This window comes from Pituophis catenifer, unplaced genomic scaffold (genome assembly GCF_029215685.1).
Source record: "Pituophis catenifer annectens isolate HBS135680 unplaced genomic scaffold, rPitCat1.0.hap2 SCAF_12, whole genome shotgun sequence".
Lineage (NCBI taxonomy): Eukaryota > Metazoa > Chordata > Lepidosauria > Squamata > Colubridae > Pituophis > Pituophis catenifer.
In genome coordinates this window covers 10,787,339-10,813,606 of record NW_027256892.1, presented here as the reverse complement: position 1 = coordinate 10,813,606, position 26,268 = coordinate 10,787,339, and the positions used below count along the sequence as shown (strand labels likewise).

General features: G+C 45.6%; 1 protein-coding gene across 3 annotated transcripts in view; it reads right to left on the bottom strand.

Moving 5' to 3' along the window:
- Nucleotides 1-391: 391 nt before the first annotated feature.
- The window catches only part of ZMIZ2 (zinc finger MIZ-type containing 2), a 105,114-nt gene continuing 79,237 nt past the window's right edge, over nucleotides 392-26,268 (bottom strand). For 2 of the 3 annotated variants that reach the window (XM_070952619.1, XM_070952617.1), the window contains exons 9-19: nucleotides 24,001-24,205; nucleotides 22,940-23,081; nucleotides 21,351-21,561; nucleotides 16,834-16,939; nucleotides 15,768-15,925; nucleotides 15,422-15,489; nucleotides 14,648-14,716; nucleotides 12,766-13,013; nucleotides 11,968-12,134; nucleotides 4,507-4,797; nucleotides 392-2,353 (exon numbers count right to left, since the gene is read on the bottom strand). In XM_070952619.1, the coding sequence (XP_070808720.1) occupies nucleotides 2,246-2,353; nucleotides 4,507-4,797; nucleotides 11,968-12,134; nucleotides 12,766-13,013; nucleotides 14,648-14,716; nucleotides 15,422-15,489; nucleotides 15,768-15,925; nucleotides 16,834-16,939; nucleotides 21,351-21,561; nucleotides 22,940-23,081; nucleotides 24,001-24,205 (1,773 nt within the window). In that variant the 3' untranslated portion in view covers nucleotides 392-2,245. The remainder of the gene's footprint in view (nucleotides 2,354-4,506; nucleotides 4,798-11,967; nucleotides 12,135-12,765; nucleotides 13,014-14,647; nucleotides 14,717-15,421; nucleotides 15,490-15,767; nucleotides 15,926-16,833; nucleotides 16,940-21,350; nucleotides 21,562-22,939; nucleotides 23,082-24,000; nucleotides 24,206-26,268) is intronic. The other variant, XM_070952620.1, reaches the window with a different exon arrangement.

Below are 26,268 nucleotides of genomic sequence, written 5' to 3'. Positions count from 1 at the left end.
ACTGGAGGACATATAAATACCAGGTTCTCTTAAAAGAGGAGAAACATCGATCTGTTTTAGAGAGGGAGAGATTTTTTAAATAGCTATTTATAGGTTTTTCTTTTCGGCACCATTTCAGCCTGCACCTTTTAGCATGGCCCTAAAATGTTTCTCCCCTTTCAAAGTGGTATTCTCTGCAGTGCTTGTATTCAATTGCCCTCAAGGTTATTTTGCCTCTTGTGATAACAGACCATCTCCAACCACACAAATAATTATAGTTATGCCCTAATTAAAATTGTGCTCCTGGTTATTCCTTGACATGGCTGCCAATTTCAATATTTTTTGGCCTTGGGTTGGTCATCGACTTGTGTCTTCAAGAAATGAGTTTCTACATTCTACAGAAGCAGAGGAGAAAATAACTCACCATGTGACCTGCCCTTTCCTCCCACTTTTACCCCTTGAGGCCGCAAGCAATCAAACTTGAAAGTCAATGGCCCACAAAAGGTATTTGGTGAGCCCCACCAAAAAGAATCCTTTAATATATAGCAATAATGAAACAAGATACACGAAAGTCAACAGAGCTGTCAGCATTTGGGACACAGGGACTCCCTGGCTCAGGAAACCTGGCCACAAACAATGGCTTGATTTTTCACAGACAGACCACATTTGGGATCTCTTCACCACCATCCCAAATGCAACCCTTAACCAAAGTAGGTTCCTGGGCAGGATGGAAGGGAACGGAAGGCCAACACACACACATATTTTAAAACTTAGGTTTTTGGATTTGTCTCATTGCGACTTAACTTTCGGGGGCTCAGGATTAAAATGGGTAAAATCTCGGCATCCAGACTCTCCTTTGGCAGAATCCCCACAGGTCAAATGCAAGGGACAGGCCCTGGCTATGGCTAAAAGCATCACATCTCTGGATGGTGCACTCTGTCCCGTGTGGAATGGTCTATATTACAGTCTAGGAAGCTTATGCACATTTATACAGAGGACCTTTGCCCCACGCCTGGGGAGCCCCATGAGACTATACAACAAGTGTGATGAGTTTTTAAAACATTTTCTTTCCCATCCCTCCCACTTTCGTTTCCTCCCACCCTTGCTTCTTCTTCTTTTTTTGTTTCTGTTAGTGTTTCTACATTATGTACATTGTTGTGCTTGTAGATGGATCCATCAACTGACGGAGGCAATCTGTCAGGCTGTATCTGAAGAACTTTTGGTTCTTTCAGTCAGAGATGCGTTTCTTCACTTTTGCAGTCAGCAGAAAGTCACAGGGGAAGATTTCCTAGCTGGAATTTGCCTGGGGTCCTTCTGCAGGGAACAGCCTCTTTTTGAAGAGAGAGACAGTGGGCAGGTTGCTCATCTGAATTTGAGGATGCTCTCACCATGATGCTGGAAACCGCTAGGTGAACTGCTGCTCTGTCCATATCAAGGCTGTAGAGGGTGGACAGGAAGAACTACTGTAGCTCATGGGGAGGAGGGCTCCAGATCCAGGGACAGATAAAAGCAGGCAAGCTTTATCTGCTTTCTGTAGATGTAGTGGAGCTCTGATATTCCTTGGAATTTGTTCTTTAAAATCCATTAGGAAAATGGATGAAGTGTGAGGTGTCAGTTTCATTTCATAGGTTCAGCTGATCAGGCTATACTCATCTCAAGATATCAAGAATGATGCACATGATGGGAGTTGTCAGTTCTTCTTAACATTTCCAAAGGCTAACCAAATGCATTTCTTCCTGCCCTGGCTGCAGGTTTGTGGGAGATATCTTGGGATTATTATTAGAAACAAGGCAATGCCCTGTACCTGATCTGGCCTGAGCAACATGATAAAAAGCCGTTTTTCAGGAACAGTCCCCATCAACAGCAGCAGCACCACCATCTCTCCTGGGCTGGAAGGATTTCTCAAAACAAGTAAACCAAGCATTCCTAGTCTCCCATGGGAGCCCTTTTATAGACAAGAGGCAATCCTAAGAAAAGGAGATGGCTGTCTGGCCAAAGTCCCTTGCACTGATTCACTAGTAGGGCTTCATGGTTACCACTGGGATACAAGGCAAGGTCTCTCTCTTGATGACAGCCTAGGAAGCTACGGGATGAATTGTAAGTGAAAGTGTGTGTGTGTGTGTGTGTGAGAGAGAGAGGGGGGGAGGGAGGGAGGGAGAGGGAGAGGGAGAGAGAGAGAGAGAGAGAGAGAGAGAGAGAGAGAGAGAGAGAGAGAGAGAAGACATGGTAGGTGGAACATGATGCCTGGGTTTCATCTGGGGTGGCTTCAATTGTTCTCAAACAAAGAGAGCAGATCATCGTTGCTATTATTGGGAAGGTCGGGGGGCCCCAGGTAGGACAGCAGCTCATCTGGATTTGTCAGCTCAGGAAGAAGCTGAGGACAAGACAGAGATAATCAGGGTTATTTGCTAGCTCTGTAGTGGTAGAACATCACAAACGTGACCAGAGTGCAGGTTCAAAAACATACACAATCAAGAAAAATGATATGGGGGAAAAGGACATGAAAATCTCAGGCAAGAGGCCTGGAGAAAGATGGAGACCATCCCCAGAGTAGAAATCTGAGGGTGTCGCCTTCTAACTGCCAGGTTGAGATCTCTTGCCTTTGCACTTGACCTTTTCTTAATGGAGACCCGTAATTCTGGGGCTGAGCCCTCAGCGCCAGTATAATCAATATTTAAATCAAACTGTTGTTTTTCTGCCTTGACTGTCTGATACGGGTCTGTCTGCCATCGATAAGTGACAAAGGCAATACACTGAACTAGCCAACATATGGGATGGGACTCCCCTTGTGCTGGAGTTATGCTGAATAATAAGGCAGGCAATAACTACTCTGTATTAGCCTTGTAGCTTCCTGACTAATGTACCATTGCCATGCACTAAAATAATAATAATGTGCTGGAATGCCCTCTTCCAAAGATTACACCCAGTTCTCCCTTTTCTGACAAAAGGTGAAGACGATGGCCTTCCATTGGACTATTAATAGTATTACCACACCACTATGTTTCTCATCTGGTGACATTGCTGCAAGCCTTGTGCGAATTACTATCTTTTCAATTCTCGTATGTCTGATTTTATTATTTGACTTGCATTTTAAATTGTATGCAATTATATTAAAAGCCTATGGCAGAAAGAAAGGCATAAATATTGACTGTCTTTTTAAATAAGCCCTGGCCTAACCATGGCAATGTTGCCCTGAGTCTGCAGGGAAAGGTCTTTCCACTATCTGCAAGATAGGGTGGGCAAACAAGCCTGTTAGGATATGGTGTATGCCTAACAGGTTGCCCAGGCAATATATGGACAATATATGTGTTCTATGACTTTAACATGAAGATGTATTATATGACTTTAAGAAGTACTGCTGAGTCATTGTAATGCTGAGTCATTGTATCCTGATTGGATAAGCTCTGTTGTAACTGTATTTAAGAAGGGAGCTGAAATGTAGTCATTGATGATATGCTACCATCATGTGTGGATATGCTACTATCGTGATCTGTTACCAGCGTGAATATGCTGCTGTTTATTATATACTGCTGTTTTGTATGGTAAGAAGACTCTTGTATCACTGGACTGATTTGACTGGCAAAGACTTGGATTGTTTAAAGACTATGAAAAACTAGCATAGTTAAAAAACTATGAGATTGTTTTTTACTATAAAGTAAAAACTTTGATAAACTGGTTTGTATGTATTTTATTCATCGCTCTCAGCACCTTTTCCCTGTGCTCTACGCTCTGCTGGTTGGTTAACACAACAATATCCTTAACAAAGCCCTTTCTGCTTCCCAAACTACCTCTTAAAATGAGTAGAACTGAATTTTTCAAAGCTTTATTTTGTACGTGGGTGTGGCTCTAGGTGCTAAACAGATCTTGTAGAGACTTAAGTGTGTATCTCATTCCTTAGTCTGCTCCCCCATGTGGGTCCCAAAGGTGCTTTTTCAAGAGGCAAATGGACTTTCTTGTTTTTCTTTGAAGACGTTTTGCTTCTCATCCAAGAAGCTTCTTCAGCTCTCACAGAATGGTGGGGAATGGAAAGAGAAAAAGAATGCAAAAGACCAGCTGTCTGCAAGGAATATAAATCCTTTCATTCAAGAGCTGAAGAAGCTTCTTCAAAGAAAAACAAGAAAGTTCCGTTGCCTTTTGAAAAAGTACCTTTGGGACAAACATGACCTGGATAACTGAGAATCTCTGTAGACAATGTCCCCCAGCTGGGCCAACTTTTGTAGAAGCTTCTAAGGTACCTATTTTGACTCCTAGCTTTCCTGACAAGCCACTAGGATTTGCATAGCCCCATTCAACAATGAGGGAGCAGGGGAGAATATACTGGCAAGGCAGACACTAGTTTGGGTTCCTTCCCTCCACTTTATGTGCCTCTTGGAGACCTTCTGATGTCCAGCTGTCTTAAGGTACATCACACCAGTTGTGTTCCTACACATGGGCACAGTTGAGGGGAAAGGGAATTTGAGTCTTCAGGCATATCCAGAAAGAAAGAGGGGAAGGTGAGCTTGGGACGCACAGCCCCATGCTACTTACGTCAAGGGAAGGTTCAGGCCCATCCACAGGTCCAGGTGGTGCTCCCATCCCAGGACCAGGATTGAAAGGGAGCTCCCCACCGTGTGCTGGGCCTCCGGTGCCTGACTGTCCTGGTGCCTGGCGTGATGGTGGGGGAGGAACAGGGGGATTCCGATGGTGGAGCTGTGGCTGCTGCTGCTGCTGCTGTTGTGGTGGTGGCTGCTGGCCCGGCTGATTGCTGAGGTTGGGGTTGTTTAGGCCCTGCTGCACAGGATTGTGTGAAGAAGGATCCATCCTGCTTGATGGAGGCATCTGCAATCGCAAAAGAAGACAGCAAAACTGCTGAGAAACAGGAGGGCAGGCAGAGCTGCAATCCCGGGAGAGCTTCACCATCCCACAATTCAGACCCTTTCTCTGGTGTAGGCCACTTCATCCCCCAATATTCTCCCATCTCAACCTGTGCACTGCCCCAGGAGACTGCACTCCCATGTAGTGCTAAGACATATCTTTTGTTGACTTGGCTGGGTCTGTACACCAGCCTCAATGATCAACAACAGTGGATTTTCTCTGGGCGGCTTACAGTTACATAAAAGCTAAAACATAAAAAGTTAAAAACAAACATTAAAACCAAGAGGACACAAGAGGAGGGCAGGGGCAGAGTGGGGGGGGGGAATCTCTTATTACTCAACCAACCACCCCATTGTGCTGGGCCCCCACTGGGCCCCAGGCCGACTGCCAGACCCAGGTCTTGAGTCCCTTATCAACAGACAGGAGGGTTGGGGCCCAGCACAATGGGGGTGGTTGATTGAGTAATAAGAGATCCCACCACCACCACCACCACCACCTCTGCCCCTGCCGTCCACTTGTGTCCTTGGTTTTAATGTTTGTTTTTAACTTTTTTATGTTTTAGCTTTTATGTTATATAAAAGAGCCTAGAGTTACCCTGTGGTAAGATGAGCGGCAAATAAATAAATACAGAAAATAAATAAATAAATAAATAAAATAAGGCTCTCTCTCATCACACAAGCCAAATACAGGTAGTTCTCAACTTACAACAGTTTGCTTAGTGACCAATTGAAGATACAACGGGACTGAAAAAAGTGACTTAAGACCATTTTTCACACTTATGACCATTGCAGCATCCCCGTAGTTATGTGATTTACATTCAGAAGCTTGGCAACTGGTTCATATTTATGACAGTTGCAGTGTCCTGGGGTCATGTGATCCCCTTTTATGACCTGACAAGCAAAGTCAAAGGGAAAGCCAGATTTACTCAACAACCGTGTTACTAATTTAACAACTGCAGCGATTCACTTAACAACTGTGGCAAGGAAAGTCGTAAAATGTGGCAAAACTCATTTAACAAATTTCTCACTTAGCAACATATTTTGGGCTCAATTGTGATCATAAGTTGAGGACTACCTCTACACATTTTGGTTTGGAGCAAAATAAGCATCCAGCTGTAGACATGTCTCATGTTAGCAACAAGGATGGAGGCGTATCAACCCTCCTGGTCATCCAGGCAGAAAACATGACCAAATGAGCTAATTCTACTTTATTGTAAGACTACAGCAACAGAATCCAGCAAGTCTGAAGGTACCAATTTTCCACCCTTCACTTTAAACTGTTTGATCCACTGGGTGGATCTTTTTTAAGTTTCTTCCCCTAACCATTAATCCACTGGGTGTTCCTTCCTCTCTTACTTGTTTCCTAGTGTTCTGTCCCACTTCCTCACACAGGCAAACGTAATACCAAGCATGCCTGCCAATATTTTATTAGGTAAACAGATTAGAATTCTTGGCAGACCAAGGTTTTGGCAGCAAACTCATGCGCTCGTCACCTCCCGGATCGACTACTGCAATGCTCTCTACATGGAGCTACCCTTGAAGACCACCTGGAAGCTTCAGCTGGTGCAGAATGCGGTCGCGCGGGTAGTGATGGGAGTGTCCCGACACTCTCATGTTACACCCCTCCTGCGGGACCTGCATTGGCTACCGGTTGCCCTCCGGGTGAGATTCAAGGTGCTGGTAATTACCTATAAAGCCCTACATGGCTTAGGCCCGGGGTACCTGGCGGACCACCTGTGGCCAGTGACAGCTCCCCATCGCCCGGTGCGCTCTCATAGGGAGGGCCTTCTTGGGGTCCCGTCAGCCAGACAGTGTCAGCTGGCGACTCCCAGGGAGTGGCCTTCTCTGTGGGCACACCTACTCTGTGGAATCAGCTCCCCCTGGACCTCCGGATGGCCCCTGACCTTCGCTCTTTCCTCCGTGACCTCAAAACATGGCTATTTGACCTGGCCGGATTGGACTGAAGGGGTTTTTAAAGGGGATTGTATTGGTTTTTATATTTGAATACTGAATTTTATGTGTTTTTTATCGTTGTGAGCTGCCCTGAGTCCTTTGGGAGAGAGGGCGGCATACAAGTTTAATAAAATAAATAAATAAATAAATAAATAAATAAATAAATAAATAAATAAATAAATAAATAAATAAATAAATAAACTACCGAATGCCTGCCAAGACCGTTTTCACTCCCATAAAGCAGAAGAGGACTTATCTTCAGTCCGTTCCAGGAGCAAAAAATTATCCACGAGACAAGAGTTTAGTCAATGTTCAGTCCAAAATATATCCAAACCAAATTTCAGAGATCACGATGTGACTTTCAGGGTTTAACTTTGTCCGTCACAAAGCCTGAAGAGCAATCCCACCCACTTTTATTCCTGGTGGGGCGTGGCTCCATGACTCAGCTCAATCTCTGGCCCTCCCACGCCTCTTCCGTTGCTGCGCACGCTTCTCCCTCCGACGCTGCCTGGGATCAAGCCAGGATTCATCATCCTCGCTCCCTATCAATTGGTGCTCCGATATGCCTTCCTCCTGGCACATCCCAGGCTGTTCCTCCTGGCCTTTGGATGGAACCTGAGGCATTGCCAAAAAGGAGGGTCCTGGAGAGGGAGGCCTTGTCAGTTCCTCCCCATCACCTTCTGAGTCCTCTTCCTCTGTTAGGACAGGCTCGGGAGTCGGGATCAAAACACCTAGGCAGCATCTCTTCCCATTGTCCCTTGATGTCACCTTCACATTCCATCCCATCCCATTGTGCAAGTCATCTAAACTTCCATCTAACTGACTTCAGGATGTTGGGCATCATTCCTGCACTGCAGAGATTTATTTCTGGTTCTGTTGCGGTGCCTTATTCTGACTGGGATATGCTTTCATTCATTACCTTAACAAGGTGCAGACTCACAGAAATACACACACAGACACACACACGTCTAGGAAATGTTTGCCTAGCACTTCTTCCAGCATCAAACAGCTTCAGTACTTCTGTCACCTGAAAGAGGAACTGTCTGATTCCTCATGGTCTCTGGCAGAGGCGCAAAATACATTTTTTGGCAGAAAGCCCCTTCCCCTGAAGATAATCTGATGAGGACCCCCTGCTGATGAAGCAAATAGTCCCCTTCTTTTCTTTCCTTCCTGGCTCAGTGGGTTGCCTGAAATTAAATTCCTCTCAAAATTACATGGAGTAGGCTGAAGTCCCTCAAACCTGCTATTCTTAAGGGAATGTTTTTAGCATGAGGCTTCTTTTATGCATTGAATCACTTGGAACTTTGGGTGATTTTTCTTTTGGAGGGGGGTATTATTGGCTTGTTTCATTATTCATTTCTCCACCCTGGAATTCCACGCAGAAGAAATCTGGTGACACAATGAGCAAAACTGGCCAAGAAAGACAGTTTGTGCCATGCAAAATGTGGCTCTCCCTCAGTTCTGCATGACGGGATTGGGAATTGCTTAGCAAGAGCGGAAGTCACGCATCACAACAGCTGATGTGCCAATTCTTCAAGTGGTGCTGAGATCCAGTCACGCCCAGCATCCCTGTAATCTTGAGTCTGGATTAGCTCTCAGCCTTAGCTAAGAGTTTTGTTACCCAGCTGATAACTCAGTTGGCGCACCCTGCAGGGGGTAAAGCCTAAACCCAGTAAATCTTGAAGTTCTTTGTTGAATCCTGGGCTTGAGGGGGGCAGAAAAGACAAGGTTGGAGCTTAATGAGCAAGGCTCACTTTGCAGGCCAATGTTCACAGACTGGAGAGTGGTCCAGTTTACAGAATAACACAGGTGGAAGAGACTTTGGAGGTCTTCTAGTCACCCTCCTGCTTAAGCAGGAGACCCTATACCATTTCAGAGAAATGATTGTCCAATCCCTTCTTTAAAACCTCCAGCTTCAGAGCAACCACAACTTCTGAAGGCAAGCTGTTTCACTGGTTAATTGTTCTCACTGTCAGGAACTTGCACCTTAGTTCTTGGTTGGATCTCTTTTTGATAAGTTTCCAACCATTACTTCTTGTCCTGCCCTCAGGTGCTTTGGGGAATAGGTTGTCCCACAGAACAGGTTAACACTCCATTGACTGGCTGTCAGTCATTGTGGACAATAACTGAGAAGGTGAAGTTTCAGATTCTTTGTAAAGCACTTTTCTATGTTCCTGTGAATCTTGTGGAGCCACCTACTGGTAGCTGGCTGAATTTTCTCTCTCCTATGCAAGGCAGGGCAGGGACTTCATGATAATGATGCTGAGAGAGGAAAACCCTTAGTGCAGAAAAAATGAAGGCTGGGACATTTTCTTCTCTTTGTCATGATGCTAGAGCTGGAGGTCAGCTTGATTCAAAGCAGAAACAGAAGGCATGAGAGACTTTTCCAGCATTTACTGCTTTACACACTAAAAGGAGAGACAATCAGCTCAGAGAGAAGGGATGTGCCTTGGAGGGGACACTTTTGTAAGGTATTAAAAAGCAAAACTTAATATTGATGAAACTTAAAGTAACCGAACAACATTAAATAAAGAGAGGTAAATATAAATGAATATAAATGTGTAGATAAGAACAAATGAATATTATAATGTGTGTGTGTGTATATACATACACATATATATACATATATATATGTTGGAGTAATGTGATTATTCTACTATTGAGTAGTAAATAGAAATGATAGAATAAAGAACTACAAAAGCAAAGTACATAAGTTGATACGAAATGCTGTAAAATTACCATTAATGTTATGTAATGTTCAATACGTTACATTTTGACATGTTTTGTTTTTATATATGTGTGATTGTTTTTTGTGTTGTTTTTAAAGACAGTTTAATAAAAATTATTTTATAAAAAAAAAGCAAAAGTACAAGTAATCTTCGACTTACAACAGTTTGTTTAGTAATCATCGGCACTGGAAAATGTGACTTAGACCGTTTTTCAGTTACGACTTTTGCAGCATCTCCACAATCATGTGATCAAAATTCAGATGCTTGGCAACTGGTTCATATTTATGACCATTGCTGTGTCCCAAGGTCCTTCGATCCCCTTTTGGTGACCTGATGAGCAAAGTCAATTGGGAAGCCAGGTTCACTTAACAACTGGGTTACTGACTTAACAACTGCAGCGATTCACTTCACAACTGTGGTTAAGTGAGACTTGACAAATGTCTCACTTAACAACAGAAATGTTGGGTTCACTTGTGGTCATAAGTTGAGGACTATCTGTATGTTGGTGTGTTGTGTCCCTAACAGTCAACTTCTTTATTGGTGTGGGAAAGGCAAGGGAATAAGTGATGACACAACATATAACAGAATAATAGAGTTAGAAGGGACCTTGTAGATCATCTACTCCAACTTCCCGCCCAAGCAGGAGACCCCACACCATTTCTGACAGATGGCAGTCCAGTCTCTTCTTGAAAGCTTCCAGTGATGAAGCTCCCACAACTTCTGAAGGCAACTTCTGTTCAATTGGTTGATTGGTCTCACTGTCAGAAAATTTCTTATTTCTAGGTTGAATCTCTCCTTCATCAGTTTCCATCCATTATTCCTTGTCTGGCCTTCAGAGGCTTTGGAAAATAGCTTGACCACTTCCTCTCTGTGGCAGCCCCTCAAATATTGGAAGACTGCTATCATGTCTCCCCTGGTCCTTCTTTTCACTAGATTAGCCATGCCCAATTCTTGTAACTGTTCTTCATATGTTTTAACCTCCAGTCCCGTAATCATCTTGGTTGCTCTTCTCTGCACTCTTTCTAGAGTCTCAACATCTTTTTTATAGTGGGGTGACCAAAACTGGATGCAGTATTCTACATGTGGTCTTACTAAGGCTTTATAAAGTATTAGTACCTCCCTTGATCTTGATTACTGCTGTGCAAATGACACTTATGTGATTGATGCAAATTAAGCAGCTTGCATCACCTGCGTGATGATATCATGGCCCTAATGAATGATATCACTGAGGCTTCTAATAAACACTTATCGCTTCCTGTCACAATGACACGAGTTTTCTATTAGATGGACTAGTAATCTACCCAAGCCTGGCTCTCCCCCCCCACTTTTTTTTTTATGCTTATACAACTCTTTTCTTAGATTATAGTCAAGTCAGTTTCACCAAAATAACATTTATAGGAAAGCGGGAAATGTCTCAATAGTCTCTTTTAGTTGCTTAAACTCCAAATCTTTAGCATTAATTCTTCATCTCCTCCTAACATATCTATTTTGAATCCACTTCCACAAGGCTAGGAGGAATAAAGTGCAGCTAGTGTCTGTGAAATCAACAGCTGTTTTCTCTGGACTGGGGTTCCCCAGGTGTTGGACTACAATTCCCATGAATGGCCGTGCTTGGGGATAAGACGGGTGGTACAAACCGACATATATTTCAAGGATCTGAGGTTGAGGATGGATATTCTGCAGAGTGAAGACTATGAAAGAAGCTTAAAACTAAAAGGAGATGCTCTTCTTTTCTACAAAAATGGATCGGAATAGGTAAGACATTGCATTTTCTTTTGTTCTCTCTTTTTTTTAAGTGTCTCGCATAGCAGAGCAAGCTGTCTGATCATCCCTGCCTTGCTGACTCCCAAGAGAACTCTTTCTGTTGATGTTCTCTTGAGGATTCTCCTTGTAAGGCTGGGGGAAAAACTGTATTGTCATAGGGGAGAAACGTGCCATTTGTTCAGCTGCCTTTACAAGGCCTCCTGGTGGATGGTGCAGAAAATCACCCAAAGAATCCTGTCCTGTTCCTGTGTTCACATGCTGCTGATAAATGCATGATGGGAGTTTTATGAAAATTGCCGCTTCTTAGCCAAAAGCTATAGAAATGGGAGGGCTTGCCAAGTAACTGATCGTGATGTTGCTAGTGAGGTTTTTATGAAAAGTTTTTTAATGGGTCAGGAAAAAACCTCCACAGGCATCGTCTGCTGCCAAACTTCCCAGATTTAAGAAACTGCCAGTAAATCTTTCAAGGATATACAATGTAAATTCTGGAAGCTCCCTGCCTGTGGAATCTATCAAAATCCAATGCTAGGACTGTTACTTATCATGAAGGGGAAACGGGACAGGAATTTATGTACCTGTTCAAGAAGACTAAGAGGAACTGACCATTACAGAGTGAAGATCCCAGGATCCCCATACCCCATTTACAATGACCACTTCCCAATATTTTCCAGGAGGAACATCTCACTGACCTGTCCAGGGATGGAAGGAACAGTTGGCTTTTCGGGGGTCAGCAGGCTGCCTGGAATGTCAGACTGGTAGGAGATGGGAGGAGGCCCAGGGTTGAATTCATTTAACGTTGGGGTGCCGGGGTTCACAGTGGGGAATGAATCTGGGTAAGTTCCAGAAAAGGTTGAATCTGAAAGAACAAAAAGTAATAGTCAGGGGGAAAAGTTATCTTTCAAAAAAGGCATGTACATATACAAATGTTGTGAATGAAGGTTAGTTCTAACCCCATGTAACATAATCTAGGGAGGTAAGTAGGGCAGGGACCCAGCAAGTCATCGTATCAATAGAATTCATAGAAATCCCCTGTGATGGTTAAGCAGCAATTATGTGCGTATCTTGTTTCTTGATGATACAAATGTAACACTTGTGCCTTTTAATCGTGCTTATGCACCATACACAAGGTAGATCCATGAGATCCCAGTGAGATCTAAAAGAAGGCGCTCTCTCTCTCTTGGAGGAGAAGACTGTACCCCTCTCTAGAGCCATGGTGGCGCAGTAGTTAAGAGTTCAGTATTGCAAGCAAACTCTGCCACAGCCAGTTCGATCCTGACCAGCTCAAGGTTGACTCAGCCTTCCAACCTTCCAAGGTCGGTAAAATGAGGACCCAGATTGTTGGGAGCAATATGCTGACTCTATAAACAGCTTATAGAAGGCTATAAAAGCACTATGAAGTGGTATATAAATCTAAGTGCTATTGCTGTCTCTCAAGAGCTGGGCCTTTCCCCCTCTCCACCTGCCCCAGGACTCAGAGGCTGACTCACTTTGGCTGGTATAGTCGTTGGTGCCACCGCCAGCAGAAGAGGACTGCAAAGATCCAAATGGCGAGGGACCCGGTCCCAAGGCTGCAATCATCTCCATGACACTGGGCATCACCATATGGGTGGGACTCATGGTGCGGCAACGCTTCAGCACGGGTCCATCCTGTTCCTCCTTGATGTGGATGTCAGGTTTGATTGGGACCGGCTTCCAGCTGCACGTTGGGTCAATGGTGATCTCTTCATATTCGGAGCTGGGTAAATGGGACGTTTGCACATGACACTCAACCCTGGCCCCCACACATGGTGGATTTATACAACCATACAATTATTCACATGTCATAAAACATGCTGGGTTGAGCAGGAGGTTGGGCTCAATGCCTCACATGGCCTCTTCCAACCCTAGAATTTTAGGTCTCTACACAGGACTTCTTGATCATGAGCTGGTAACCTTGAACCGCCCACAAGACACACCAGGTATGATCCTTCACTATTTCAGCTATGAGGTCATTGTCTAGCCCACAAGGAGGAAAAGGAAAAATAGAAAAGGAAAACAAACAAACAATCCCAAAGGGTTCTAAAAAAGAAAATCTCTAAATGGCTTTAAGGTGATGGTTAACTGCTGCAAACTAGTGGTAAAAATGCCTCACAAAGATTTGGGGGTTGATGTTGAGGGGCTTCCAGCTTACATTTCTGGGGCTACATGGATGGTTGTCCCTGTTCTTAGCAAAGTTGTTTTGCTCACCAAGAGACATTATTTCATTTGGAAAAACACACAGCAGAATACAGCGCCTTGCTTGTTCTTTTCTTCATTGAAAAAGAATGCTTGTAAGCTGATTGCATTAGGCAAAGAATAGCTTATAGGAGAGCTACTGTTACTCCACCCATGGAACAAGCTCTAGTGTTTTTCATGGGGCTGTTATCAGATGGAGGTCCTTGGGGAAGCATTTCTTCTACCAACATTGTTATAAGAAACACAAGCCTGACAATATTATGGGAATTCAAATGAGGAACTGTGACTCTAGAGGAAATAAAACAAGAGAGCCAGCTGCATGGAGTAATATTGTGCTGCATTTTGCTTTAATGGAAAGATCTGGTTTCTCTTCGAGCTTAGCCTCCCTCCTTAAGTCCTTCACAGTAGTCCAGATATGATGCAGCCCATGGTGTGGATAAGTACAGGTAGTCCTCAACTCGCAACAGTTAGTTTAGCGCCCATTTAAAATTACGACACTGGAAAAAGTGACTTATTGTCGCAGCATCCTCATAGTCACGTGATTAAAATTTGGGCAGTTGCAACTGGCATGTATTTAAGGTGGTTGCCATGTCTTGGGGTCATGTAATCACCATTCATCACCTTCCCAGATGGCCTTTTACAAGCAAAGTCAATGGGGGAAGCTAGATTTGCTTTAAAACCACATGATTTGCTAACAGCTGTGGTGATTTGTTTAGCAACCACGGCAAAAAAAAAAAAAGATTGTAAAATCAGGCACGATTCATATAACAACTGCCTTGTTTCGCAATGGAAATTTTAGTTCCCATTGTGGTTGTAAATCCAAGACTACCTGTATTACCAAGGTAGTTCAGTGCTGATCACAGCTGACGTGCTAAATAGCGCTCAAGCTCCTGAATGAAAAGGAGGGTATCCCTCAGTTAAATAATTGTGCAATTGGCTGCTTGCCAATCACAGTCCAGGCACAATGTGGTGCAAAGGAGCTTTCCTAGGCTACAGTCTTCAGAAGGACAACCACTTACCAAACCGATGAGTTAGGGTGAGTGGGTGATAGCCCTTGCCTGCCCCCTGGTGGCCATAAAACAGCATCATCACACCTGGCCAATCTCATTTATTTTTATACAAGAGTGAAAAAACCAGCAAATCCAAGAAACTTACTTTTGAATGTAAATCAGGATTCCCAACATGTACTGGTCCACTTCAAGCCCTTCCAACAAGGCTGTTTTACTGAATGAAAGAAGAAAAAATGGGGGGGGGGAGTAACCATATGCAATGCTCTGATAGGCTGCAGCTGCAAAATTTCAAACCTTAAGGTTTTATAGAGAAGGGAGGTGGGGTGGGATGGGGTGCAACTTTTGGCTGTCTAAGTTTTTAAAGGTAAAAACAGAACAATAACTGAGTATATAGTCAGCCAGACACCTGATTATAATCTTTAAAAGGGCAAGGATGTAGGGACAAACCCTATCTCCTCTGGACTTTGTTGGGAGGTTGAGCCCAGCCAAAGAATTAATGCTGGGCCTTGGTGCTGCTGTCAGTCAACTGCCAACCTTTAAGGGCTCTGTTTTGTGAGCAGCTCTTGACTTCAGCCCAGTAGCCCTGTGACAGCTGTGCCACTGAAGAGGAATGGAAGGAGAACTATTGCTTTTAGATCTTGCTTAAGAACTGTCCAGCCCAGGCTGGCCACAATAAACAGCTACACAAATTAATCCACAGCATTTTTCCAACCTTGGGAACTTTAAGATGTGTGGACTTCAACTCCCAGAATTCCCCAGCCGGCACTGGAGTCCACACATCTTAAAGTTCCCAAGGCTGGGAAAAACTGGTCCAGAGGTTTTCTCTTGTATGCTGCTTTCCTAACGAAGGTCCTTTCTTGGATTTAATATCCCAAATGTCTTTGTTTTTGCCACAACCGCTTCAAACATAGATGCTTACTTGCAAACAGGACATCTCCACGTCCCCCTTTCACAATTTAGCTGCAGATAGGATTCCAAGTCGAAGCACTGCACAGAGAAAGAAAACAATTGGGCAAAAGGCATTAGAAAACAACTCCAAAGCCTTTGGGGACAAGGGCAACTGTCCAATTTCAGGATGATATCTGTACTGGATCCCTCAAATGCGTTCCCTTCCACAAGAATAAATGATTGGGGTTTTCTCCTTCTCTTCCTTCAACAGCCCACCTCCTTTTGTTGGCAGTTCATCGTTCTTGCCGCAGGACTCTGTTCCTACCTTCTCTGTTAGCCAGAGGGCAGGAAGACATGGGAGATGATAAGAGACTCACCTGTATGTGCCTGCAGTCATGACCCCTGGCAGGAAGTTGGATTCTCCGAAAAGTAATGGGGCACTTCAGAGACACCTTAATGGCTGTCTGTTCCACACCATCTTCGCCATTTGGACCTGGAGTCCCAGGGATTGTGCCGCTGCTGAAGTTCCGTTTGACTAAGGTTGGAAAGAGGAAAATGATGTGTCAATGCAGACCCAATGGACCAAGGGCAGATTTGAAAGACCACTGGGTCTTTTTCTGCTGTCAGTTTTCTGTTTCTATCTTTCTACGCAATTCAATGGGCTAGGAATGGTGAAGGCCAGCAAGGTTGAGAAAGGGTTAAGATCAGGACAGAGGAGGCCTTTTCTTATTTCTTTACCTTTTTGGCTTTTCCCGTCTCTATCAAATTGTTCATAATCTAACCTAACATGTAGTATTCCAACCTCAGCTAACAATAATAAGAGCTTCCCTGGCCCATCTGATAACTTGGCCCTCCTTACAGGTACTCTTTGACTTATAGACATTTGTTTGAAGTTAAGAAGTGCTGAAAAAAAGTGATTTATGACTGGTCCTCACACTTACAATCGTCATAGTGTCCCTGCGATCATATTATCAAAATTCGGACACTTGGCTACCAGTAGGTATTTACAATGGCTGCAGCACCCCAGGGTCACGATAGCCATTTGCGACTTCCCCAGACAAGCAAAGTCAGTGAGGGAAGTCAGATTTGCTTAGCAGCTTGGTGAATTCTGGGAGGTGAAGTCTACAAGTTTTAAAGTTGCCAGGTTGGACACCCCTGCTCTACACTCTTCGGTTTGGTCTTCAGAACAGCCTTTTCCAATCTAGTGCATAATGGACCTACTCCAATGACTTACAGGAAGCATGGAAATTTTCCCCCTTCTCCTGAGCGATGCATTTGTGAAGCATCTGCTCTGTTGCCATGCATCTCTGATCCCAGCCTAATGGAACTCTGCAGAAATTCTGCTGGTTGCTTTTACTCTCCTGAAGAACCAGGCCAGACAGTTCTGTCTCTTTGGTCAGACTTTACAGGGGGGGAAGGATGCCAAAGAGCAGAGATACTCACTTTTGGTGATGCAGTGCTCGGCCGGCAGCAGCCGCTTCTTGATTAAACCTTGCAAAACGGACCGTACTGAAGGCCTGTGCACCAATTGCAGGACAAAAAGGTGGGACTAAAATGAAGAAAGAAGAGAAGTCACCAGGGCTAAACACACTCACAATTTGTATTACATGACAAAGCAGTGTCAGATCTGCCATCTTCAGCATGTCTTGCTTCCCGCCATAAAACGGAGGGATGACAGGGTGAAAGGAACCAGAGGTGTCAATCTGGAATGAACTGGCTGATCAAGGATGGAGCTATGAGAGTGGAATGCGAAACTCAGCCAAAGAGGTGCCAAACCCCAAAGCTGTTTCCAAAACATTGGAGGAATATGATTGGACATTGATTGGCTGGTCAAGGGAGGAAAGCCAGGGAGATGGGAAAACTGTGGGCTTTGAATGGGAATATTCAGATCCAGCTTTGCTTATGCTGTAGCTGCTTGACTACACTGAACCTTTCACTTGAACAAAATGGAGTTCAAAGATCTTTCTTTCCTAAATGTCCAAGTTGGGACACACAGACAAAAAGGGCCTTCTGAACCCATAGAAGTGGGTATTGTCCAAGATGTCCAAGATGGCGGCGCCCGCTGGGATCGCGATCTGAGGATGGGGCGCCGACCTACCCTTTGGGTTCTTTGGGGGTCGTTTTGAAGAGCTCCGACCCCAGGACCAGTCAGGGGAGCTCCTGGCCAGCACGGAGAGGGTTTTCTTTCCCTCCGTGACTGAGCAGAGAGGAAGGGGCGATGCATGGAGCGCCAGGCTGATCAGCTGGGCGTCGGCAACGTCGGCGGCGTTTTTCTAACAGCCGGACGCCAGCAATTGACTGGAGTGGCGCTGTGCCGGGGGAGCCCACCGCGCGGCGAGTTTTCCAAGCCCGGGGGGGTTGCCCGAAGGGTTGCAAGATGTGTCGGGCACCCCCTGAAGATCTCTGGGACGTCGCCAGGCTCTAAATCTCTTTCGGGGGCTGGCGACAAGGGCGCGGGGGCAGCGGTGATGGCGGTTGCTGTGGAGGCAAGCTGATGGTCAGACGGCGCTGGGGACCCCCCCTTTGGAGGGGTCCCTCTGGTAGAAATGTGCCCACCAGGTTTCCACACATTCCATCAGCCAAGGTCACAGGGGAGGGGCGGGGGAGTAGCGGTTATTATTAGAGAAGGCCTTAGGCCGAGGGAGACCACTGTACCTCAGACAGCTGGTTGTGAGTCCCTCCTTGTGAAGTGGGGCCACGGGGTTCAGATGGGCTTGCTGATCACGTACCTGGCTCCCTGCCACGTGGCGGCAGCCCTGCCCGAGCTACTCAACGTTATTGCCGCGGTGGCGGTGGATACCCCCCGACTTATGGTCATGGGGGATTTCAACCTGCCATCCGTGGGTGAGGCGTCTGAGGTGGCTCGGGAGTTCATGGCTTCCATGACGGCCATGGACCTGACCCAACTAATTCATGGCCCTACGCACACTGGGGGAAACACACTGGACTTGGTTTTTGTCTCTGGACAGTGGTTGAGTGATCTCGAGATAGGGGATATAGTCATCGAGCCCTTGTCATGGTCAGATCACTCGCTCCTTCGCCTTGACCTTCGAACCGCGGCACCCCGCTGCAGGGAGGCGGAACCAGTAAGATGGTACCGCCCCAGGCGCCTGATGGAACCTGATAGGTTCCAGATGGAGCTTGGGCCAATCCCGGAGGTTCTGGCTCACGCCTCATCTGGGGACCTAGTGGCCGCCTGGGATAGGGCGGCTGCTGGAGCCCTGGATCGAGTCGTGCCTTTGCGGCCTCTGACCCGGCGCCGATCTCGCCTGGCTCCTTGGTTCACCGAGGAGCTGAGGGAGATGAAGCGCCGGAAAAGACACCTAGAGAGCTGTTGGAGGGCTAGTCTTTCTGAATCTGACCGAACACTGGTAAGATCTCATATTAGGAATTACCTAGTGGCGATAAAAGCAGCAAAATGTTCTCATTTTACTGCTCTTATTGCGTCATCAGATAATCGCCCGGCCACCCTGTTTAGGGTGACCCGCTCCCTGCTCCACCAGGAAGCGCGGGAGGACCCCTTGGAGGGAAGAGCCGAGGATTTTGTTCAGTATCTGTATGACAAAATCACTCAGATTCGGGCAGGTCTGGACTCTGACGGGATAGATCCAGAGAGGGTGACGGGGACAGGTCTTGAGACTGTTATCTGGGATGAGTTTGATCCTGTGACCCCAGATGACGTGGACAGGATTCTGGGTAGATTGAACGCGACCACATGTTTGTTGGACCCGTGTCCCTCCTGGTTAGTGCTGGCTTCCCGGGAGGTGACGCGAGGCTGGCTCCAGGAGATTATAAATGCTTCGTTGGGTGAGGGTGTCTTTCCCGCCGCCCTGAAAGAGGCAGTGGTAAGGCCTCTCCTCAAGAAGCCTTCCCTGGACCCGGCAGTATTGGCTAATTATCGTCCAGTCTCCAACCTTTGCTTTGTTGCGAAGGTTGTTGAGAGTGTGGTTGCGCGACAGCTACCCCAGTACCTGGATGAAGCGTCGTATCTAGATCCGTTCCAGTCGGGCTTCAGACCTGGGTACAGCACGGAAACGGCATTGGTCGCGTTGGTTGATGATCTCTGGAGGGCTCGGGACAGGGGTTGTTCCTCTGTCCTGGTCCTGTTAGACCTCTCAGCGGCTTTTGATACCATCGACCATGGTATCATGCTGCACCGGCTGGAAGGGTTGGGGGTGGGAGGCACCGTTTTACGGTGGTTCTCCTCCTTTCTCTCTGACCGGTCGCAGTCTGTGTTGACAGGGGGGCAGAGATCGACCCCGAGGCCCCTTATATGTGGGGTGCCGCAGGGATCGGTTCTCTCGCCCCTTCTGTTCAACATTTATGTAAAGCCGCTGGGCGAGATCATCCGTGGTTTCGGGGTGAAGTACCATCTGTACGCTGATGACACCCAGCTGTACATCTCCACCCCGGATCACCCCAACGATGCCCTTGAAGTGATGTCCCAGTGCCTGGAGGCCGTACGGATCTGGATGGGGAGAAACGGGCTCAGGCTCAACCCATCCAAGACCGAGTGGCTGTGGTTTCCGACGTCCCGACATAGTCAGCTGGCGCCATCGCTGGCTATTGGGGGCGAATCATTGGCCCCCACGGAAAGGGTTCGTAACTTGGGCGTCCTCCTGGACTCATGGCTGTCTTTAGAAGAGCACTTGATGGCCGTGACCGGGAGGATTTTTCATCAGGTTCGCCTGATTCGCCAGTTACGTCCCTTTCTAGATCGGGACTCGTTACGCACAGTCACTCATGCCCTCGTCACCTCTCGCCTGGACTATTGTAATGCTCTCTACATGGGGCTCCCCTTGAGGTGCACCCGGAGGCTCCAACTGGCGCAGAGTGCGGCCGCGCGGGTGGTTATGGGAGCAACATGGAGCTCCCATGTAACACCTCTCCTGCGCGAGCTGCACTGGCTCCCGGTGGTCTTCCGGGTGCGCTTCAAGGTTCTGGTTACCACCTTTAAAGCGCTCCATGGCTTAGGACCTGGTTATTTACGGGACCGCCTACTACCACCAACAGCCTCCCACCGACCAGTACGCTCCCACAGAGAGGGGCTCCTCCAGGTGCCGTCGGCCAAACAATGTCGGCTGTCGGCCCCTAGGGGGAGAGCCTTCTCTGTGGGGGCACCGACGATCTGGAATGAGCTCCCCCCAGAGATACGGAGGATTCCGGATCTGCGCACCTTCCGCCGCGAGTTGAAGACGCTTTTATTTCATCAAGCGGGCCTCGCCTAAATCTTCTCCCTTTTAAGTGTAAATTTTAAATTTTTTAATGTATTTTAAAATTATGGGTATTTTAAATTATGGGTATTAATTCAGCCAAATTTATTTAATTCATTTTATTTGATTTTAAATTTTGTATATCTATGTGTTTTATTTTATGGCTGTACACCGCCCTGAGTCCTTCGGGAGTAGGGCGGTATAGAAATTCAATAAATAAATAAATAAATAAAATATTTGAACCCAGGGACCAATCAATGAAAATAGTATGAAAAGCTGCTCCACAAGGAAATGGTATCATATGTAGCACACAATCCACTTATGAATTTGCTGCTGCAAGGAATGACAAAGGTAACTCGGTTGGCTTAAAATAGAGGAAACGTCCTCTTTATCCTGGACTTCTTGCATCTGTATGGATTTAGTGGCAGAATTCATCCAGCCAAGAGTAGGCCAAGACCGTCTTCCCCGATCTGGTGCCCTTTGAGTATATTGGGACTGCAGTCCTGTAGAATCCTTCATCCTAAAGGAATTTGGGAGTAGCCATCTCCACCTACTCAACAGACCTCAAGTTGGAAAAAGCTGATACAGAAATTTTGGGAATTAGGACAAATGGCAATGGAGGAGGAGATGGCCATCTGTTATGAAGGAGTTTGGAGTATCAATACCCTTCACAGCAAAACAGAGGCTCAGAGAAGCTGCTATCTTCACTCTATAGACCATTCCCAAACAAACAGAAGTTGAACTTACACAGCAGCAAGCCGTGACTGTGATCTGGATGGTGTTCCTGCCGGGCTGGCAGACCTGCTTTAGGTAGAGGGGTTTGTGTGAAGTCTTGTTGTCTCCCCGCTCGATGGTCAGAGGGGTGGCATTCACGCTGACCTGGACTGAGGCTGGCCAGTTGGTGTTCATTTGTCGGTCCTCATGATGGTAGCATTTAAACTGCAGCTCTAAATCAGGCCTGAGAAGCAGAGAGGAACCACAAAATGCCTTTCTAAAGAAAATCCTCATGGTGCCTTGGAGAAAGCAAGGAGACCATGGGATAAGAACTTAGCAATGGGAGAAAACTCTGCTATGGTCTCTTGTCCCATCTCTTTTGGCTATGAACCTGTGGTCCTCAATTTCTGCTGAGAATTGTGTTACTGGGGTGCAATTCCCAATAGCCCTAAAGAACACTGCCAAAAGCGATGGGTGCTGAGAACTGTAGCGGCTCAATAGCTGGAGGACCACAGTTCCTCATCTCTATTGTTGAGTTCTCCCTGGGAATGCATGGCAATTGCTGAGAATTCTGGGAGTTGAAGTCCTCTCACCTTTAATTTACCAACGGTGGGAAACACTCTCCTAAAGAGACAGGGAAACGTTTTCCCCCCAGCTAAGGGAAGTTCCTTCTTCATTGGTTAAGATTTATGAAATTGTTTACTCACACAGCAAAAGAATACCTACAAAGGCCTAGGGGAGAAGGGCCAGAATTTTTTTGGTGAAATCTTTGGAAAGTCTCTCTCAAACAGACCTGTCAACTAGTTATCTGAAATAATTATTGTACTAAAATCAGCAGGATAATATCCAAACACCTTCCTTAATGATAACTGAAACAAAGTCACTTGGTAGAGAGATGGACAGGACATAATTTAATAAATAAACTGAAATGAAGCAGTTAACAACTAGTTGATAGTTACTACTGTTTTCCCTTTGATTCTCTACTGTTTTCCCTCCACTGTTTCTCCGCTGTCAAAGCAAATCCTTGAATAACCTCACTTGTATTATTGTTTTTTTTCTCCAGAACATTTTCATTTTTTCCCAGAACATTCACCGATCTGCAAAAGAGCCTCTCACAGTGTTCAAGTGAGTGCCAGGTACAGCCCAGAAACTCAGAATAAACCTGTTGCTGCTTTTTGCAAAAACAGCCGATTAAAATGTTCCACCTAAAGGTGAACTGGATAATTCTCAGAGTTCTCCTGTGCTATTTCAGAAAGAAGATATGGACCAAGGCTGTAGAAACAACAGGGCAGAAATGTGCTATTGTACAGAAAGATGGACTTGAGATCATAAATAGGTCTTGTTCAAAGAACCTTTTCTGGTTTTCAGGACTGTTGGAGTTAGGAGGCAAATAACACAGTTTAGAGCTTTGCTCTTTTGCTTTGTTCGAATGTGGGCTCAAAAGCAATGATGAAGTACGTTCTAGTTTATCCTCTGCTCCCAGCTCACCACTTTCGATCATCTTTCAAAAGCTGCCTATACTTAACGATCAGGGTGGCAGAAGCCAATTCTTGGTTAGAGAAAGAACAAGGTGATGTGTTTACTTAGTAGGATGAACTTAGGAAAATCATCATAGGTCTCACCTGAGCATCAGTGTCTTATAAACAGAGTCCCTGAGCTGGAAGACATGGTTGCTGACCGCCAAGTTGTGCTGAAGGCGGAAAGGCTCCAACACTACACCATCCCGTACAGGGAAGGTCAAACGCAACTCATCACAAGGGTTTCCTGGTGGGACAAGAAAAGAGAGTGGGCTGATCATGAGTGGAAGGTGCACAGCCATAGGTGCAGGGATGATATGGGGCAGAGGAGCCAAGGCAGGCATGGAGGGAGACAGGCTGACCCAGCAACAGGGGACATAGTAAGAGATTGTCTGGGCTGTGGGGCATGGCAAGGGGCAGCCAGGTGGAAAAGTGCTGCAGGTGGTGTGAAGAACAGGCCTGGCTTCTGCCTTGACTCCACCAGGGCTGTCATTTCCTTTCCTCCCCCTAATTCTGTTGAATTTTGCAAGCATTTGGGAAATGGATTTTGGCACTCCCTCTTCTTTCTATTCCAACTGCAAGTTAAGGAAGTCTCTCAAGATTTTTTCCCCCAGCACCAAACTGCCATTCCTTAACTGCCACGGAACGCACCTGACCCCCAAAATTCCATTGCTCTGCACGTGGTCCCAAATTCACATCACGGTCCAGAGCCCAGCCAATATGTAGAATTCAGAGGGGAAGTTTTTCTAGGACTCAACCATTTTGAGTTGTGGGGTGGTGGTGGTGCATTGAGATGTACAGACACACCTGTGTGAACTGGGTGCCTCATTTTTCAAATATCTTTTGGGGAAAGGTGCCTTGCTCCTTAAAAAAAAAATAATGAGGGAGACGTCCAGAATGAATTTTTCTTGCTAAAAAAGTGTGTGTTTTGCAAAATGGAGTGGTACAGTCAAGAAAAGCTTTGCCACTTGAGTGCTATGTTGGTTTTCCTACCTTATTGTGTACTATCCCAACTCTCACAACTGAGTTGATCTACAAATATTGTAAATGAGTAAATCAATTAACTAGTGAATTGTCATTACTAAATGATGTCTCATACCCTCTTTAGCTAGGAGAAGCCATAAATCAGCCAGATTGGAAAGATCTTCTCAGCGTCTAAGACTTACCAGATGGAGAAGGATGCAAAGAACCAATGTTGGGAGATGGAGAAGGATGCAAAGAATTGATATTGGGTTTGATGTCTGGAAGAAATGGTGACTTCACATCCTGTCCTGGGGACATGTAGGGAGGGATATTACTTCCAGGGGTCATCGGAGGTGTGGGGTTACCAGGTAAAGGAGAGCTTGGATAGCCAGGCATAGATCTTCCCGGCTACAAAGAGAACAGAATTATAACTCAGATGTTATCAACTCTTATGAAGCTTCAGCCCACGTTCTAGTAAAAACAATCCCAAACTTTACACAATGGAATACAAGTTGAAAGTCTTCTGAACATTGAACCAGGAAAAAGGTGACTGCATTTACATTCTACTGAATGCATATTTTCCAAACTAACATCCTTGAGATGCATTAACCTCATGGACACGAAGGAGTGGGAAAAATTGGCAGGTCCGTGTGCTGAGGCTTCCTCACCTCTTTTTTCTATGGGTCTTCCCCACCAAGCCATTATTGCCCAAAATGATTACAAATAGTCCTCAACTTATGACCACAATTGAGCCCAACATTTACGTTGCTAAGACATTTGTTGTTAAATTAGTAACACGGTTGTTAAGTGAATCTGGCTTCACCATTGACTTTGCTTGTCAGAAGATCACAAAAGGGGATCACATGACCCTGGGACACTGCAATGATCATAAATATGAATCACTTGCCAAAAATCTGAATTTTGATCATGTGACCGTGGGGATGCTGCAATAGTCGTAAATGTGAAAAATGGTCATAAGGTCACTTTTTTCAGTCATTGTAAATTTGAAGAGTCACTAAATGAACTATTGTAAGTGGAGGACTACCTGTACTTAGAATTATGCAATAGGAAGAATTATAAGAAGACTGTTTAAAGCAGAGGTGTTCAACCTTGGCAACTTTAAGACTTGTGGACTTCAGCTCCCAGAATTCCCTAGCCAGGAGTTGAAGTCCACAGTTCTTAAAGTTGCCAAGGTTGGACACCCCTACTTTAAAGTATCAAACCCTTACAATCATGCACCCAAGGACTAGTCAAACAATGTAACTCTCAATGCAAGATCATTCATTCACTCTCAACAGTGAGCAGAATCTAGTTTGTTTTTACATGGCTGGTTTCCTCTTTTGGACTTTTTGGCTGTAATCTGGTGGTTGGCCTGTTCTCATTTTTTGCTAGTCACCAGCCACCTATGAATGGGCCAATTGTTTTACAGAAGCAACCATTTCCTTGTATCTTTATAGACCGCCTTAAAAAATATTGCATGTTAGGCTTCTCAAGCTGAACTGGCAGTGGGTAAACAAGGACATAAAGATGCAAGACTTCCTGATTTACTGTCGATCACATTGTGATCTCTATGTACCAAATAAGAATGCTATTTATACTTCAATCAATGTGCAACTTCTTGCCTTTTCTCTCTCCTATTTTATGAAAAGCACTAGAAACTACTCTCTTGTAGATGAGAGACAGTTTATGCCTGTATCTTATTTGGGGGGCTGCAAAATCTGGTATCAGACTGTGCTTTTTACCATGTGAATATATATTTCAATTTTCCCCCAAATGTCCATTTTTTCCAGCTAAAAACAGTTAGAAAAAAAATACACTCAACTTTGGCCACACCAAGGAGAAGCTCTTGGAAGTTAAAATATAACATTATTCTCTTTGAGTGAAAAGGTCAACTCTGACCCATAATAGGGAATAGGAGCTAACCTCTTGAGATTTCACAGGAGAAAAGTATTAAAAATGGACAAAAAATAACTTGCAAAAAGATGCAAGAGAGCGCAACTTCTTGTTAACACATTACCCCCTTTCTTTAACTCAGTTAGCCTCTACATGGGGCTACCCTTGAGGTGCACCCAGAGGCTCCAACTGGTGCAGAATGCAGCCGCACGGGTGATTATGGGAGCGACATGGCGCTCATATGTAACACGTCTCCTATGCGAGCTGCACTGGCTCCCGGTGGTCTTCCGAGTGCGCTTCAAGGTGCTGGTTATTACCTTTAAAGTGCTCCATGGTTTAGGACCTGGGTACCTACGAGACCACCTTCTGCAACCGATAACCTCCCACCAACCAGTACGCTCCCACAGAGTGGGCCTCCTCAGGGTGCCATCAGTAAAGCAATGTTGGCTGATGGTTCCCAGGAGGAGAGCCTTCTCTGTGGGGGCACCTGCCCTATGGAACAGGATACCCCCAGGGATACGAATGATCCCAGATCTCCGTACTTTCCATCGTGCCTTGAAGACCTTTCTATTTCACCA